Source organism: Hakea prostrata, chromosome 3 (genome assembly GCF_041222555.1).
Source record: "Hakea prostrata isolate BN-2017 chromosome 3, UWA_Hpros_2, whole genome shotgun sequence".
Lineage (NCBI taxonomy): Eukaryota > Viridiplantae > Streptophyta > Magnoliopsida > Proteales > Proteaceae > Hakea > Hakea prostrata.
Genome location: NC_142602.1, coordinates 67,368,977 through 67,388,938, shown reverse-complemented (window position 1 = coordinate 67,388,938; position 19,962 = coordinate 67,368,977). Strand labels below are relative to the sequence as shown.

Here is a 19,962-nt window from a genome sequence, read left to right as displayed (position 1 = left end):
TTAGATTATTTAATACATTGTGTAATTATACATTTTTTGGGTAATTTTCATTTGGACCCCCTGAGATTTGGTCCAGGTCACTTTTAGTCCAGTTTAAGTTCCTTTTGCATATGGTTCCCCTATGGTTTCAAAAAATAATTAAATAAAAACAAGTTTAACAGAAACCGTTAGTTTTAAAAAAAATCATAATTTTATATATTTTAATATTAATATTCAAAAGTTTAAGATTTTATAAATTTACAAATAGAGTTTTTGCTTCTACCAAACTCTAAACCCTTTTATTTCATAAACCCTAATAAGCCAATTAGGGTAAGTCTGCATCACAGGTGTAGAAATTTTGATGGGTCTTTGTGTTCCAAGTAATTACACTTATAATTGTCTGTTAGAGATCGTTGCGAAGTTCCGTTCGATTGATTCAGTTCAAATGAGGTTGAGAGATGCAGAATATGGGATGAGACTCTGATAAGTTCACGTTGACACCTGTGTTGTAGGTTGGGTTTAGAGTTGGGTAGAAGCAGGGACTATTTGTAAAAATTTATAAAATCTTAAACCTTTGAATATAAATATAAAAATATATAAAATTAATTATGAATTTTTTAAACTAACAGTTTCTGTTAAAGCTGTCTTTATTTGATCATTTTTTAAAACCACAAGAGAGCCATAGGCAAAAGAAAACTTAAACTAGACTAAAAATGACATTGATCAAACCTCAGGGTCTAGATGAAAATTACACTTCTTTTTCTTCTTCTTTTTTTTAACATATTTTTTTAACCATATAATTAACACTTAATGACAAATTATTTCTTCCTATACATTAACAAAATGTATTAAATAACCTAATGGGCAGTTTGGTCCCTCCACATTTGAAATTTGAATTTGCTTAACAACGGCTAACAGTATTAGTCTGGTTGGAACTTACACCAAATACATTACATTCAAGGGACCTAACATTATTTTATGGTCCCCTAAAGGGATCCATACATAAAAAAAAAAAACTCTTATTTTTTACTTCATCTTAAATTGTGTATCCTAGGGTTATAACAGGGTCAGATTGAGTCGGAATTTTTAAAACCCTGGTCTTTTACCTTATTCAAACACTTCACTTGGACTTAACCCAGATCTTAGAGAAAGCCACCTTGAACATCCACCATCAAAACCAAAATTTTAAGCCAAGACAGGACAAACCATGTAGTGTTCAACTGTCCATTGGCAAGGCAAGTATGGTTTGGTTCATATCTTGGATGGAGAATTTCAATGGTTGGAAACATGGCAGAGTTTTGAAAGCAAGGACAGTGATGATGGGAGTCAGCTGGAAAGCCTTTGTTCTTTTGTTATATGGCAGTTGTGGAAGGCAAGAAATGATACAACAATTGAGGGAATAAGATGGAAGGCTGAAGAGGTGGAGTTAGACTGCAAGCAATTGGTTTCTTTTGTTGGAGATTCCTCTTTAACTCCTCCCCCTCCATGTAATCTCACCATTGTACAAGCCCAATTTAGTAGAGGACTTTCTAGCTAGGAGTTCGACTGAATGGCCTTGTTCCTCTCAGTGGTTATTAGAGCTTTGCTCGACCATTTTCTTGCGCCTTAAATGATATGAATTTCTTACCAAAAAAATAAAAAAGAAAGAACAAACCAAGGCGGGTTCGGCCAATAAGGCCAAACTTACTTTCCGCTAGTACTTTCCACTTGCAATTGTTTTTCATGGTTTTTCCTTTAAGATTTCTCTTTGTTTCTTTACCATTTTCATCCCTCTAAACTTTCTTTAGGATTTTCATTTGAGCTTTTTCACTCATTAGGGCTCTTCTTCTTTCGATATTCCTTTGAAAACTTTACATTTTGAAAAGTTTTCCAGATTGATGAAAACTAACATTGGAAGATTTTTCAAGATGTTTAATTTCTTTTTAAGTAAAAATTTACATTGAAACAAATGGAGCTTTAGCATCTATCAGATGTTTTCCTTGCTATTTTGTCAAGCTTCTCTTTACTTTGTTTTGGGTCGTAGGTTAGATTTCCTATTCTCTCTTTTTTCAGTCTATCTTATTTTGTATTTGATTAATTTATTTTAGGGTAATTTTCATATGGACCCCCTGAGGTTTGGTCCATGTCATTTTTAGTCCAAACAAATGGACACTTTGCATCTGGCTCCCCTGAGGTATTCAATAAGATCAATTAAGGCCAATTTTTAATTTTTATGCCCAAAATACCCTCACATCTATTCTACGGTAAGATTGCATATTTTCTCTCTTTATCTCCTTCATCGTCTCCATCTTCCGTCCAACCTCGTCCCATCTCTCGCCTCCGGCTCGTTGGATGCATTTGCGCCCGAAACCTGCGGATGGCGTTGCTCGTGCTTCCGGTTGGCGGATTTCTCCTTGCGGCCGATCGGTTGATATATCAAATTCCCGGAACTATAAGCATGCGGCAGCGGTGAGGAAATCCATCATTAACAATGGTTTGATTCCATAATCATCAGGCCTCGTCGAGAATCAAATCTCATCCGGTTCCGGTCGTTGCGGCGTCGTCCGCTTGTCGCGCTCATTCCGGATCGTCGCTTGCTTGATCTCGTCGTCATATTCCGGCTTGGGCTTGCAGCGTCAGCCGGTCCCGTGTGGTTGCTCGTGTGTCGTCCGGTCTCTTCGATTCAATACAAAATGAAACAGATATGATGATCGGAGGGTAGCGCTGCACGTGGTGTTTTTATGATTAACAACTCGGTTTTTGTTTACCCTTCCTTGTTCTTGTTTCACAATCTAAGCGTGGTACATAGGATAGATATCGGAACTTCACAGAAACAAGAATTAACGGGGCGGGGGGTGAGCGGTCCGGAAAAAATATAACTAGGAGAGCTTACAGTTCGATTCCTACAATCGGGTCGGGTTTGTGGGTTGATCCTTCTTCTTCGGTGTTTCGGTTTGACGGTTTTGGTTGATTTGCTTCTTCTTCGGGATGATTTCGGGTTTGACGGTCACTCGGCAACAATCCTTCTTCAACCTTTTGGACCTGTTTTCTCCGGAAGATCATCTTCGTCTTCCATGTTGTTGCGCCGGTTCTCCGGTTTTCCCGTCGGCTGAGCGCTCGAAGTGCCAACACGTTTTGATTATTTCCAAAAAAGCGTCTTCGATTCAAGAGCTCGTTCCATCAATTTTGTATGATGCATCGAGAAAGCTTCAATGGAGTTTGCAAATGCTCTTCTGGTGAGTCTACTCTATCGCTGAGACTTCTAAATGGGGAAATGGTAGTGGTTGCGGCTCGTGAGCCTTGCGGACGTCGTTTCCATCCGCTAGGTTTCGTGGTAGCAAATGCTTTTATCCAACTATCGCCGGAATTGAAGAGGAAAAAAGGGAGATGGGGCGGGTTGAAGATGGAGAGTGGAGAGAATATGCAAATCTTCCGTAGAATGTGTGTGGTATTTTGGTCATAATTACAAATTGTCCTTAATTGATCTTATTGATACCTCACGGGTCGGTGCAGTGTCCATTTATTTGGACTTAAAATGACATGGACCAAACCTCAGGGGGTCCATATGAAAATTACCCTTTATCTAATATTATAAATTAATTTCACAAATAAACTATAATTTAAAATAAATTATATATACACTCTTAAAATTTGTAAATCATTATGTTTATTTCCTTAATAATTTATTAAGTTACAAACGTTCCTCTGTGCTTCATACAATCATACCATTAGTTTTATAATAGAAAAAAATTACATGTGAGAAAAATTTTTTTAAAAAATTTAAAAATTAGTTATAGTTATTCTTCACCCTCCCCTCTTATTTTTGTTTTTCTTTTCTTTTTTCCCCTTGTTGTTTTTCCTTTCAAAAGTCAAAAATAAGTTTGAGGGTCTTAAAAAAAAAAAAAGAAGAAGATGTGTTCATCAATTAACCTTATTATTCTAATAGTAAGGTTGTATTTGATGTAAATCTAAATCATAGAGACAATTCCAAGAAAGATAAACATAATTTGGAGACTCAGGGGGAGTACGGTGTAGGAGGTAGGATTTAAAGACAATAAATCCAATGAGGTCTTGGGTTCAAGATTCGTCCCTCCACATCTCTCCTCCCCTTCCCATCCCCAGGACCTTGGTCATTGTGACTAGTTTGATAATGTCCAAAGATGAACTCAAGAGGTATATATGTAATTAACTTTATAAATTAAACTTCCAACAACAAACAAACCCCAGGGTGAAATTCTTTTATTTTTATTGATTAGAAGACATTATTCCATAGGGTATTCAACATAGGGTTGATTTCCTTAGATAAACTAGGACCTAGGATGATGGCCATGGATACTTCAACTCACATTCTCCATCTCTATTCTGTTGTAGTATATACCATCAGATCTCATTGTGTAATAGCAATGCCCATTAATGTCCAAAAACAATCCCCACATTTATGCATATCTTTTTTCTCATTAAACATTTCGTGCAATTGACATAGCACCAGAAAAATCTGTTTTTTTTTTTTTTTTTTTTGGTAAAAGGCAGTAGTAGTGTTAGATGGCTCAAAAACCTGCTAGTAGACCTTTCACTGTTAATACTAGAGTTGAGATTAGATACTGCAACCTCAGGTTCAGGTTCAGGTTCATCTGATCGAGTTTCTTCCTGCAGACCAACAAGCTCATGCACATCTGATGTGGCCTTTCAAGTCGCAACTCCCTCTCAAAGCTTAGTTTCACATTTCAGTTGTAGGAGATTTTACTTTGTTCAGTTCTCAATTCACTTTTCTTATTTTTTTTGGTGGATCTGGGCAGCGTTTGTTTGTTACTGATTCTGCTTATAGTTCATTCAGGACATTAAACACAAGATAAAGAATAATATATATTTCTGAAATTTCCAGAATAAATCAACCAGTGGCTCTGGTTTCAGTAAGAGAGACAAATAACAGCTTCTCACCCTTAGATATTGAGGTTTCAGCGGCCAAGGCTGATCCATGCCTTCAAATTTTTACAAGAAAATTTCACGACTCAATTCAGAGTTCACCTCAACAAAGCCAACACAAAATCACTCAATGTAACGAGCAAAACTCACTTGAAATATATCATGGACTCTCTACAAACAAATATCTCACTCAAAATACACCATGGGCACTCTACAAGCAAATACATGTCCTTCTGTACAGACTAAACAAATGCTTGCCTCAGTTATGAAATCGCCTTTACCTCAAACCTCCCCCACTCTCTTCTCGTTCTCTCTTTTTCTTCTTCGAAGTCACCATCCATTTCAACATCCCAAATTCATTTAGTTCTATATTCTTTTGGTGGTTGGGAGGGTGGGAGGGTGGGGGGGCGAGGAATCCTTGACAGTTCACTTCAATACAATTATTTAACCAAAGAGGGGCTCCCAACCTTCTCACACATTCAAGGGAAGAACAAGTTAACAATACTTTAGTTGCACACCAGCACTTTCTCTAGAGCCGAATCACGCCCAAGATCAACTGCCCACCTTACTCCAAATAAAGAGCAACCATTTCAAGACTATACAAGTTACACATTCAGTTGGATTTTCTTACATCCTGAAGCCATGATAGATGTCCCTGCCAACCCATCTAACTATGGTTAGCATCTAAAGCGCTGCCTGTTCTGGCTTGTGAAATTCGGTTAGCATAGATTGTCACCAACCGCAACTGCATACTGTTAAGCCCCTCCAAATATGGCAAAAATGCTTTCCCAAGCATTATATAGATATCAACTAAACAGAAAACCACAGTCTGCAAGCAGGAAAACCTACGATTAGGAGAGGGAAAGAAAAAAAAAATAATAATAATAAATAAAACAACGAAAGAAAAGAGAAATGTAAGTGTTGTTAGGATGTGAAGAGGTAAGGGCCTGTTGGGTTACATGAATCTAGGGATTTAAAATGAAATGAGATTTCAAATCTACAGATTTATGGCTCAAAAAATTAACTGTTTGGTTAGCCTCAAATCTATAGAAGTTCATAGAGTTCCGGGGTTACTCTGCGTGAATCCCCAAATTTCATCAATTTAATACTTATGGATGGAATCCATGGATTCATGGATGGAATCCATGCATGGATTTCACCCAATACCCAAGAATGGTTTAATTCATGTTTTTAGGCAAAAGTGAAATCCCCAGATTTCATGAATCTAGGGATATTTTACAACCAAACAGGTATAAATCTCCGATTCATGAATCTAGGGATTTGAAATCTTTGGATTCAGATGACAAAACAGGCCCTAAAGACATGCTATCAAAAAGTAAAGAGTCTATATATGCAATTATCTATGGTTCTACAACTTAATTATGCTCCAGTATCACATGCATGTCACATGGCATCGAGTTGGGTCTATCCTATTTCCGTTCAAAGTTGACTGATAATTTCTTTGTTACCATGGTTTGCAGGTTTCGGTGCACTGGAAAATGCACAAATAGGGATACATCCAACTTGACTGGCAACAATATTTGGAATATAATAATAGGCAAAAAGAAATCTGCCCTGGTTCCTGTGCCAGTGCACTCTCATTGGCCCCACACTGATGGAGGGTCATGCTCCCAGACAAGATGCATAGACACAAAGGAAAACAATTCCTCAAGAACAAGCATATAACCTAAGAATAGCCTGTACAAAATGGAATGGTGCTAGTGGATAAAATTCACCTCGAGTACTTTCAGATGTACGCTGAATCTATTAAAAACGCTGTAGGTTCATGATAACAACATTTTATACACAACCTTCTTGTATTCAAAAATCCCCTTCCCCTCTGCCAAAAAGTCAACACCACCAAGAAGGACTCCGCACATTCATAACAGCACTAGAAAATGGAGCTGACTGAACTACATCATGGGGGCCCCAATTTTCTGAAAAATTTTCTTCTTTTGATTAATTTTTTCCCACTACCCACATGTGAAATATAATTATCCCCCCCCCCCCCCAAAAAAAAAAAAAAAATTTGAGAATATGTAAAGATAACGGGCATAGATGTCATTCTCAATAACCATCCAAGGTTTAAAATCAAAAACCCTATATTTAAGGAAGAATTAGTTAAAGCACAATTAGAAGCTAACTTCTCCATCCCTAAAATTCCTCTCTATTGTTCTCTCCTCTTTCCTTCTCTATTTCTTCTCTACTCATTCTTCACACTTGGCTTACAGAAAAGTTGGAAAGCTCAGAACTCGTTCCCATATCTTCTCCACAGTTGAGTATTCTCTCTCTGTCGATTTTTTTTTCTTTTGGGTAATTCTTTTTATTTGATTTTATACTGTCTCTATTTCTTTAATTTTTTTTGTTATCCTTTTTATTTGATTTTATATTGTGAATGGAAAATCTATAATTTGTAGGGTAACCAACTACCATGATTTGTTTGGTTTTGCATCTAGTCTTTTATGTTGGAATCATGTGCCCTCTTTCCCCCCCCCCCCGCCCCTCATTTCGATTTTGTAAGATTTTTTGTGAAAAAAAAAAATTCTATAAGATTTTTTTTTTTTGGGTTAGCAATCCTCATGCTTTAATTCACCTATATTTTGTAATGGGTAAAAATGTCATCATCAATAATTTACCTATATTTTTAGTGTGTGGGTTCACGTCTGAATATGATAAAATAAATCAAATGTGGGCCTCGCATACTATGTATGGTGAAAAAGCATCAGTGTAGACCCCTGATACAGATTCATCACCCATATATAAATTTTATTAGGATGCACATTCTAAACAGCACTAGAAAATGGAGGCTGGCCGATCATAGACCACTGATGCAGATTCACCACCCATAGAAATTTTATTAGAAATAAATTTAGGGTTCTATATAAGCCAATTCTATTGGTCTAAAATGTGGGCACTTAAGGTTACTACAGAATTAGCTAGTTTCTTAGTTTATTTTTCAGTTGTTTTCAGTCGATTAAACTAAACAGGTTCTGTGTGGTTCAATCTAAGTGGCAAGTAATTACAAGCTAGTATCTAATAGGCTGGACTGCATTGAGTTGGTTCTCTCAAGTGATAAGGTGGCAGCAGTTTAATAAATCTAGCAAGTTTGTTGAGGGTCAAATAAGTCACATAAGGGAACATTAGGAAAAATAAGTATGAAAGATCCCAACATTAACTTGGGTGTTTCCTAAGTTGTAGGTGGGGCGTCGGGGAATTCTTCAACGGGTATGACGGTAACGGGTGAATTAGTAGCCAACTGTAGGAAGTCATCACTATTTGGGTCTCATTATATGTGGAATAGTCAATGTAGTATAAATATAACTACAACAACAACAACAACAATAGGCCTTGTCCCAACTAAATGGGGTCAGCTACATGGATTCTTGCCTTCCAATCAGTTCTATTTGAGGTCATTCTTAGATACAAGGCCTAAGCTATGCATATCCTTTCTCACCACTTCTCTTAAGGTTATCTTAGGTCTACCCTAGCTCTTCTAGTTCCTTCAATTTGGATTATATCACTTCTCTGTACAAGGGCATTTATATGTCTCCGTTGAACATGGTCGTGCCACCTCAAATGACTTTCTGAAGCTTATCACTTATGGGAGCAACTCCCAAACCAACTCTAATACATATGAGGAAGAATAATTTAATTATGCTTATACGGGAGTTTGGTTCACTCAAAGAGACCATATCTTTCTTCCCTTTTATCCAAACAATATAGCTCAAAATAGGAGTAAGTCTCAATCCTATGATCTTTCTAACGTAGCTCAGGATAGCCAACATCCGAGTTTCGACTCAATAAGAAGGATTACTAGATATAGTGTCCACAACCTTAACAGATTATGACTGTTTGTAGTCAACTTCAGTTTCCTAGTCAATTTAAGTTCCCTAACAAGTCAAGGATTGGGTTAGGCTTTTTAGTATGTGACTCTATTCTTGAACATTTTATATAAAAGATTGTAAGAGGATAGTCTTTATGGTGCTCCTCTCTTCTTCACCAGTGAATAATTATCTTATGTTTGATCAAGGCTGGTCATGTTGGAGTTTGAACCAATCAATTCCTCGTTGGCGTGATGGGAGGTTCATTTATGGGATTGGTGTTTGAATCAACCAATTCCTTGTTGATGTGAAGCTCCAGAGGTTCATTTATTGGATTGGTGTTTGAATCTATCAATTCCTTGTTGGTGTGAAGTTTGGGAGGTTTGAAATTAAGCTGTCCATCAACTTGTTTTAAGATCTCCTTTTAAGTTATTGTTCAAGTTCTGATTTTCATTTGAGTTTCAACATTAAAGAAGCTGCTACCAAGATTCTACAACCACTCCAAACCCTTAACTTCCCCACTTTTTGAGTTCAATCTCCCCACCACATCTGGATCCTGTCCAGATCTACCCAACCAGCCACAAAACCCCAAACTTGGACCAGGTACTCCTCTACCCCACTGGATGGCTTGATCCAAAGCTCAAGTCCATTCTCTCCAATAAAACCCTAACAACCCCCATTTCAAGTTCTTCCCAGGGAACCTTAAAATTCATCCAACCAAACTATCATAGTTATCTGAAAGTATGACCAATTACCCCATACCCTTCTAACAAAACCATTTGATTGATCAGCCAAACCCTAGGACTTCGAGACTATTCACTTTCCTGAATCCCTAGAACCCATAATTGCTTAAAGTGCAATTCCAGCAATATCCCACAATTTGCAAAAACTTTGGAGTCTTGGACCTTCACCGAGAGCTTCACCTACACCTGCCAAGCATAACCAACGTATGAAACCCTAACCATAAATTGGACCAAAAAGCTCCATAGCCTTTTCAAACCTACCTGTTCACTAGATCCTAGCTGACATCCTATCAATCTTAGGACTACATCAACAACACTCCATCCCCATTTTCCACTTGAAAGCCAGAGTGGCTTGACAACCAAGATCTTTAGATTTTCTGAAATCTTACAATTAAGGGTCCTCAAGGAAATGCTTCAACCCCTGATGGTAGGTCTCACTCCACCATGTCATGGCCTGCCTTAATGACACAATTTTCACAAAAGTTACCCTTAATCAATTCTATTCACATAGATACTTTCATCTCAGAGAATTATGAGAATCACCCCTAATCAATTCAATTCATATAGACAGCTAAAGCAAACTTTTATCGCAAAGAATAATGAAAATCACTCCTAATCAATTCCATTCATATATACACCTAAACCAAACCTTATTTCAGAGTATAATGTCCATAAGACCCTTCTGCTTTCGATCTCGAAAACTTGATTAAATAATAGCTGCACCACCACTTCAAAAACTTCCCAGTAGTGATTATCTTCCAGAGCCAAACCAATCCCTACCACTACTTAATGTAGGTCCCAGAGCTACACCAAGTGGAAGGCCAAGGCATAAGACAAAACCCTAGGCTTGCTGCCCAGAAGCACAATAATTGGCTCCAGCAGGTCCATGCATTTTATCTATTATATAAAGTTTTGGCTTAGTAACGGCATTTCAGTAATTCTACCCAGCTAAGGTAGAAAAATCAGGTCCTTTTACTTAATTCAATTATGTCAGTATTTTATTTCAATAATGCAGCCTATGAGGAGAGTCCATGTAAAGGTTCCAAATATAAGACCTAAGTCCAAATCCAGCTTGGAATTCTGCTTTAAGTCCCAATTCTATTAGAACTCTATTTGAAAGGCAATAAAAGAAACCACCCCAACCCCCCCCCCCCCCCCCCCCCAAAAAAAAAAAAAAAAAAAAGAAGAGTTCTTCACTAGTGGCTTCCTTAAGTGGAGGTGAAACTGAAGGCACCTCCCTTAAGTGCCAAATATTACTGGTGGCTCACCTTTTTATTACTAGTGGCTCACACTTAACAGAGTTACCTAGATTTTGTTTACTAATTCAAATTTTGAATATCAAATGACCATAATGCCCTTATGTGAGGTGTTATGACCCAATTACCCCCTTCATTGTCACCCATACTCTCCCTTATGTGGGTAAAGGGACTCCCCCTTCACCTTGCCTGCCGAAAATCACCCACCACCGCTAGAAACCACCACACCCCTCCCCCTGCCAGAAATCACCCTCTCCGGTCCTCCAACATGCACCCAGGGCTATGGCATCCCTCCAAAAGTCCAACTGATCAAAGACATCTAAATAAAGCTAGACAAATAATGTGAACCAGAGTCCTAGATCAATCGTCCAAGTCACAGATCGTATATTGACTCATTCTTCTTGGGGGTGAACCGAAGCTGCTTTCTGCAAATTCTGTCGGAACAGAATAGTCAAAAATCCCATTTGAAGAAGGGGATAATTTATTCCTGAGTTTTTGTCTTCATGACATTGATTTTAACGGTAAGGAACAACGATACATTACAAGTTCATCAAGTGGATTGGGATCTAGGGAAGGATCTGATCCATGACCCGGCCGGAGATGTTCAGCTAAACTAGTTTCCAAGTTTGTTATCTTTCTTTTTTTTTTTTGTCCCTTTGGGAGATGGGTTTCTAAGGTTAAGATATCAGCTTTACCAAAGGCTTTTCACTGAGATTTGGTCATGTTTGCTTGTTCTTTTGGGGGGCATCTTCATGTTGTATATCTCTTGTGTGTGTGTGTGTGTGTTTTTTTTGTTTTGTTGTTGTTGTTGTTGTTGTGTGCGGGGGCTGACTGGTGAAGGTTTTCAGAAATTTGAAGTAGGTTGCAGTCATTTTGAGGATTTTCTGAGAAATTTCTTAGTTTTAGGGCATGAATGCAGTTTGCAACTTGAATGTTAAATTTTTTGAATGGGGTTGGATTTTTTAAATTTGGGAATTGTAGAACCCTTACAGATTATCGAACAAGACATGTGCATTAAGCACGGGATCAGCGATAGCTATGTTGGCAATATGGTGGCAATGTCGCTTGGAATAGAGAAGGACAACCGGAGAGGGTGATTTCTGGCAGGAGGAAGGTTGTGATGGTTTCTAGCGGTGGTGGGTGATGTCCAACAGACAAGGTGAACGGAGATGGGTGAAACCTAAGGGCGAGTGTGAGTGACAAATGATGGGGGTAATTTGGTCATAACACCTTACATAAGGGCATTATGGTCATGATATTCAAATTTTGAATTAGTTTACAGAATCTAGGTAAATTTGTTAAGAGTGAGCCACTAGTAATATTTGGTACTTAATGGAGGTGCCTTTAGTTTCACCCCCACTTAAGGGAGCCACCATTTAAAAAAGGGTAAATATCACTTACCTCCCCTCTTAGCTGGACAAATAGCACTTACACCCCCTCTTAGCTGGATAATATCACTTACCTCCCCTCTTACCTAGCAAATATATCAAACACCTCCCCTCTGTTAACTTTCTCGGTTAAATTTAACTTTTACCGTTAAATATTTTTCTAAAACCCCAAACTACCCTTGGATTAAAAATATTTTGTATTTTAAACCCTAAATTACCTAATCACTCTAGCAATTAAATACTAAATTACCCTCAATTAAAATAATTGTTAAAAATCAAAATACCATAGTTAAAACCCAAATTATCTTTAATTATTAAAAGCCCAATATATCAAAAAATTTATCAAACAATTAAAAAAAACCCAAAATAGTAGTAAGTATTTTTAATTTTACTTGATAGTAATATGTGTTTAAAAAAAAAAAAAAAAGAGGGTATGTTGGGCTTTTAATAATTTAAGTTTTAATTATGGTATTTTGGTTTTTAATTGAGGAAAATTTAGTAGTTTAATTGTTAGCGTAATTAAGGTAATTTAGGGTTTAAAATAAAAATATATATATTTAGCCAAGGGCAGTTTAGGATTTTAGAAAATTATTTAACAGTAAAAGTTAAATTTAACCGAGAAAGTTAACAAAGGGGAGGTGTTTGATATATTTGCTAGGTAAGAGTGGAGGTAAGTGATATTATCCAGCTAAGAGGGGGTGTAAGTGCTATTTGTCCAGCTAAGAGGGGAGGTAATTGATATTTACCCTTTAAAAAATAAATAAATAAATAAATAAAAGGGAAGCAAAATAAATGGAACACTTCCCCCTTTGTTGTATAAATGAAATTCACAACATAGCGGTGCTTGTAACGAGGTTCTTTGTGAAGTCAACAATAGATCCTATAATTGGTTGTAAATTCAGCCTCCACAAGCCACTCCAGCCCTTCCACAGTTCAAGATAAGGCTTCCCCATCGAGGTAGCCAGCAGCCAGCATTTCCCATCCCAATTCTCTCTTCCCCTTTAATTTCTATTTGATGCCCTACACCATTTGTTCCTTTCTCTCACAGAAATCAAGAAACCTTGCATCTCCATAACCAGACAGAATTAAACCAAACTACAGGCAAACATATTCACCACATTGTCATTAGCCTTGAACATAAAGTGCACCCAATTCTGCCCAGTCAAACCCCAGTTATTTACTTTCTTGATTTGAAATCCTAAATTCAAGAACTTCAAGATCCAGAAATTTTACCATCAGAAACAAATCAAACTTGGGAACCACCTTCTAGGTACTACTGCCTAAGTTTGATCCAAGTTTCATCCCAAACAGAGAAGTCTATAAGCTCCCGAAACCTATCTCAAGGATTTACACCAATAAAAGCCCATTTGCCCAACATCTCTGAAACACCTTGAAGCTTTACCCATTTGCCCTGAAACCAAAGCATAATCACCCCTATGAGATTAGATGGAATTTCCACAGAACTTTTCACCTCGACTACCATAACAACTAATCTCATCATAGCCATATTCCCAAGAATCCGCCCACAATCCTTAACTGAAATTACTCTAGCCAATCCTAACCTAAGGCTGGCTTCCTGCCTTTGTCCTGGTTGCAGGATCTCATTCAACTGAGGCTACATCAGTACTGACTTCAGAATCCTCAAATCTAACAACCCTTTCATTCATCGACCCAAATTCTCAGATAAAAAGATACATTTAAGTCTTAAAGTTTCCAATTCATAAATTGTGTTGTTCTCTCATCCATATTTCCCTACGTTGAGTACATTCTACAGTAGACCTATATAAACCCTCTGTACGGAGCCCATGAATCCCTCAAAAGAAGAAGTTTTAATTGGTAACACTGGAATCCATTCCTTGCTATTGGTGGAAATTACTTTTTACACCACAACAATATTCTATTTTCTCTATCCACTTCACCATATAAGTTGGCATCCTCAAGGGTAGCATCAATATGCAGAACTTGTATGCTAACCATCAACTATCTAAACAAAGCTTACAAAAATATATACTGTGTTGAATGAATTAACATCAATATAAAAAGAAACCCCAAAACCAGCCAAATCATTCTAACGCTCATGTTAGTTGATCCAATGATGAGAGCCATAAAACTCATACAGATATATATTTTTTCATTCTTCTATTTTTTAAAAAGCTGTGCATACCTTACGAACATCAGCACTCTGGTTCCCAAATGCATCAAAAAGAGCAGGAAGAAATGAAGGCAACTGAGCCATTAGCTCCTCCTGTGAAAGCCTGCCCACAAGCTGAAAACAAACAGAAAGCTTGGGTAATATCTCTAAGAAGAACAATGACATCTTCAACTCTAATACAAACAAGTACTAATGGAAGTCAATTCCAATTTTCTCATCAACATCAATATACTTGAGGCAATGACAAGGTTGCTCCATAGTGATCAGGTGGTCATCGGTTCATATTGGGGAACAGCCTCTCCTCAAAGTGGGGGTAATGCTGGATAGATATCTGCCCTCCCCAGCAGTGGTAGAAGCCTCATATATTGGGTATGCTCTTTTAATAAGCCAATATACTTGAATCAGAAAATCTGTAAGTACAACAGAAGAAATCCAGTGTAGGGAGCCTCATTATAAGATGCATTAATAAGTGCAACTTACTGAATTATTAGTTATCATGGTGATATATATGTAGTTATTGAGGATAAGTGCGGGGAGTGTTCATGTGAAATCCCCCCTCCACTTTTCTTTATTCTCATCTCCTTCTTCCCTTCACTATCTCTGCTGTTCTAGTTTTCCAAGACTGCAGTGACTGTTACAATGCTGATAATTAATTTGCAGGATCACATTTTGATATTATGAGGGAACACAAATTTTTTTCTTGGGGTCCTTGTTTGAACTTTGATGAGTAGACAATGGAAATCAGCCAAAATTGGAATTCGAAGCATCAGCGCTAGGAGCAAGAGAGTTTTGATCGAGAGGCAGAAGGATACCAACTTTCCATGAACCAGTGATTCTTAATAGACTCCTCCTTGGCCAAGGGTTCCGAACTTCCAATGAAACCCAGCTTGACTTGGACCAAGTCCTATCAATTTCTTAGCCTACACAAGTTTCCAAACTCTTCACCAGGTTTCCTTCAATTCTGACTTCACTCAGCTGAAATTCAAGCATCAAATCAGAATGCATTGCTAAGTGGGCCATCAAGATACTATTTAATGTGGTCCTAGATTGATGGGAAATCAACTAGGAGCCAACAAACCAGGATCTTGATCTGAACAGACCGTTTGTATGGGCTATAATTAGGTCTTTAAAATCAGGGTTTGAGAGTTATGTCAATTAGAAGAAGAGGAAGCTATCAACGAAGATTTACGGCTTTGCAGATGACGTGTAAATGTTGAATTTAAAGTTTCAGCAATTCAGAATTAGGGTTTCGAGTTTCAAGGTAGAGAGCAATGTGGAATTCTAGGGATTGGCTGATCAGAATTCGAATTCAGACGGTTTTTTAGGAGGGTATGAGGAGTAATCAATCAAATTTTTGGTAGATAATTATGATGATTGGTTTGGTCTAGATAAAGTTTTGGGCTTCCAGAGAAGAACCAACGATAGCGGTCTCCCGGTTGGAGAGAGGGGCCTGAAGGTAAGACTAAGCTTCCCACAGGGGAAGGGAAGGTGTTCAATCAAAAGGGAAGGATTTTATGGTTGGAATGATCTCTGGATGATTTCGGGTTTGGGAAAGTTTAAAATAAAAAAATAGGGAAAGTTGGTTATAAGGCCACTGTGTAAAAGTATCACATATCGGGTTGGGTGATTTTACGAGATGTTTCATTTTGTAAAGTACTGTTATCATATCATAGAACTACAAATTAAAGGAATCCTTGTGTGTAGGACTCTGTCATCACTTGACTGAAACTAAACCAAGCACCAGAATGAAAGTAGGTTCGACTCCTAACAAGCTGAATCCAACTAACCTTAATTGAACTTAACTAAAACAGATCAAAATTACCAAAATGCCATTAGTTATGCAAAACTTCCTGTAGGACCCCTAGAGTGCTGGGCTACCACCCTAGGCGGCTAGGCCATATTTCAACCCCAGGAACTTGGTTTGTCTCAGTAATCAATAGCAAGAAAGGTAGCTTCTCTGGTTGCATGTCTAGTGCCACCTTTAGTTTCTAATTGGAAACCTACAAACATATGATGCTATCCATTAATAAATGGTTTGTGCGTTTGATAAGTTTCCCACATCATAGTATATAGTGATGTTCACTACTCATGACCTACGATGCTGCGGGACAAGGGTGGATAGATGTGATGAGAGATACTCATAGAAATTACTATCTTATTTACCTCATTTGTCAAACTTCTAGCCCAGAGTAACAAAGTGAACGAAAAATTTAATCCAGTAAAAAGTGAAGCTCCAAGCCTCCAACAAAGTTTTAAGAGAGATTACTATCGAAAGGTAGAAAAGCAGAATTTTTTGCAATACACTGGTTTTCCATCCCCATCAAGTTCCTTGAGAAATGTAACCAATAAAATTAGGTTTTAACTTATGGTCAATACATGCCAATACATGCTAGAATCAAGGACAAAATAGGCATAGAAAAAGGAAAATAAGGGGCCACCAAAAACCAGCGCTAATTTTCGATAGCCTTGGAAGCTGGAGTTTGAGTCAGTTTAGGACTTTGTGTCCTATTTGTATTTCTGTTTTGGGTGTTTTTGGTTTCTCCAATCTATGTAATATGCAGCTATGAATAAAGGTATTGTTATTCCAAGTCTTTCACAAGTTTCTGTACAGCTCCGCAGCATATCCTGGGCTGTTTTCTCCTGATTCTTCTCATCTCTCTCCCTTATTCTGAGTTCTATTTACATGCTATCAAAGCCAAGCCATTAAAGAGAGTATTCGAAGCCTCTACTGTGGTTCTCTTCCATTGCTGTTCTCTTCTTCTGTTGGGTACATCATTGCTGAAGTCCCCTTGAAGAATCTCCATCTTTTCGAGTAGAGGGCAGCACTCTTGCTGCACTTTTTCTGGGATTTTGAAGACTGGTTCATGAATGATAAAGAACTAAGTCTTCCTTGTGGTGTAGGGACAGCTACATATCCTCTTTCAGGTTCTTTGTTTCTCCCCCTCCCACTTCCCCTCACCACAAACATGAACAACCCATGTTTGTGGTTCGATCTTTGGGGTTATTTTCTGTTGTTTCAAGTTCTCCACTGGCTCTCTTGTTCAGTGGATGTGTTTTGGGACATCTAGCTGTTACTGCTGTTTTGAGTATTTTTCTGTGGCTTGAGGATTCTTCCTTTGAGTTCTCAAATTTTCATACAATTGTTTTGGGCTATTCTGTGGTTCTGTTCTAGGAAACATACATCAGCTGTTTTTTTAATTCACCACTGAATAGTAGTTTTGGGAACATACATCTGCTATCTGAGTTATTTTCCTTCAGTCAGCAGGTATGCTTGTCTGGGAGATAAGTTGCTTCAAGTTCTTTTTTGGGGTGTATTGATTGTCTGGAAAGTCAGTGGTGTTAAGTCTGCTTTTTTCGAGATATATAGCAGCTGTTCAACTCTGTTTTAAGGGAAAAACGGTTGTCTACTGTTTTGAAGATATATATATATATATATAGATATATATATATATATATATATATATTTTAGGGGGGCGGGGGAATACAGCTTGGTCTAATTTGTTTTGGAAGATATATAGCTGCTGTCCTGTTTCTGAGGGAAATACAGCATTGGGGTTTGCTTCTTCTCTTGGGTGATTAATTGAGGAGAATCCTCACATCTGAGACTGCTACGTCCGAAGTATTTTCCTCATCTTCATATCGATCGACTAAAAGAACTTAAAAGGCACTTCCAATTTTCATCAATGGAAAACAATTGTAAAAGTTATTCTGACTGGAAGTAAATAGCATTCCCACTCGACAAATTCAGCCTCCAAGGGTGATAAGAATTGGAAGATTACTGATGCACGAATTTTAGGGGCAGATATCTAACTCCAATTCAAAATTCTTGGAGGAGATACCTTTGCCTGAGACTTTCATAGTGAACAAAAAGAGAGACAGAGTCCCTAGAAAGAGCTTAAACTTTCGCTTGACAAGACTGCCAGAGAAGACAGCCAGGAAAGAACTTACACCTTTGGCTTCATAATAAAGCTTAAAAATAATAATAATAAAAACTTTAAAAAAAAAAAAAAAAAGAAAGAAAAAAGAAGAAAAGAGTCGACGTACCTTCGGGACAGAGTCATCGTAGAGAGCTTAAACATTTGACTCTGACTATGTAACCAAACTTTAAGAAAGAATTAAAAAAAACAATAGATGGAGAGAGAAGAGTCGGCAGAGGGAGACCACCTTCACTTGAGAAGATAACCAAGAAAAAGTCGCTGCTTCACTAGTTCACTGTGCCGCTGAGTCGAGTTTCTTCATTTTAGGTTTGGTAAATTCTTTTGATTGAGATTTCTAAGACTTATGTTGGTTTTTTCTTTTTCTTTTTTTGAACTCTTTAAATGATCCCATGTAGTTGCATGACTGCATCACATTAGATCATTGTAGCATGCACCTAATCTTGTGTTTATTAGAATCTATCGACCTATTCAATCCAAGTTGTCCAAATGGTATCAAGGTGTTAAAAATAAAACATAAAAAAATAAATAGAAGTGATCACCTTGGTCACCAAGGCATCCGAGGAGCCTGAGGAGTCACCTAGACCAAGGCAACTGACTTATGTGATTTCTATAAGGCGACCATCGCCTTACCAATAGAATTACCGCCCCGACGCCTAGGTGTTGCCTTCACAACTATGAAAGATACACTATGGAACTTTAAACTATAAAGACGTGTCAGCATCTAGTGTCTCAATGGCTTGCAATACCAAGACATATCGGACCGTCTCGCCCATCTCCACTGATACTTTCATCAAGGGGTTGATTGGATTAGATACCAATCCCACCAACGAAACAACCTGGTTGTCAAACCTCAACGTTGATTGGATCAAACACTAATCCCCTTAGTCTTGTTCAACAAGACAAAATCTTCACTAGGGAAGAAAGGAGCATCAACAGCTAATCAAAATTTGGTTTTTATAACTACTTAAAAGGGAACACTCCTTAAGACAAAAGGAAATATCCTAAAATAACTTAAATTGAACCACCCAGTTCAAGCTAGTAAGACTTGTTTAATTTAAAACACCATGTAAGCACTAAGTAAAAATATCTAATTACATATGCAACCTAACTACCTAGTTTAGGCCCATTAAAGTGGCTTGTTACATAGCTAACTCATGAGATCAAAGTCCCTACATGTATATAACCCAACCCTAGACTAACTCGTAGCAAATGAAGCCATTTAGGGTGACGATCAGCATCTCCATTTTTCCCACAAGAAAACAGAAAAATGATGGAAATATAACCCAACCACCCCTTCCTCCCCCCCCCTCCAAAAAAAAAAAAGCGAAAAATTAAAAAAGAAAACGACAATAATGATAAAATAATAAAAAAAACCAATATGAAGATCCATGGGCCTACCAGCTAATCAAAAGAGACAGAAATGAACATCAACCTCAATCATAAAGGTAGACATAATTAATAAAAATTAATTAGTGTCAATAAATAACAAAAAGAAATGAAAAAACAAATAAAAAGTAAGCAACACATTCACAATAGAGATTATCCAAATCAATAACAATAAGGGGCGATGCACAACAATATTTTCCCATGAAATAATTGAGATATCTATAATAGAGAATACCTTGGTCAAACAGTTGATACAAGTTACAAGAGTTTTCTCATCTTCAGTAACCAAAAGAGGTACAATCACCTACAGTGTCCAAAAGGGAGGAAATCTTTGTTCTTGTAAGGCTTCAAAACTGGAACTTCCAACAATTTTACAATATCACAATGAACAGGACTG

General features: G+C 37.5%; 1 protein-coding gene across 1 annotated transcript in view; it reads right to left on the bottom strand.

Moving 5' to 3' along the window:
- Window positions 1-4,372: 4,372 nt before the first annotated feature.
- CLASP (CLIP-associated protein) overlaps window positions 4,373-19,962 on the bottom strand; it is a 52,721-nt gene continuing 37,131 nt past the window's right edge. Inside the window, exons 19-21 of the mRNA XM_089150736.1 lie at window positions 19,801-19,869; window positions 14,254-14,355; window positions 4,373-5,710 (exon numbers count right to left, since the gene is read on the bottom strand). Of these exons, the coding sequence (XP_089006862.1) occupies window positions 5,549-5,710; window positions 14,254-14,355; window positions 19,801-19,869 (333 nt within the window). The 3' untranslated portion in view covers window positions 4,373-5,548. The remainder of the gene's footprint in view (window positions 5,711-14,253; window positions 14,356-19,800; window positions 19,870-19,962) is intronic.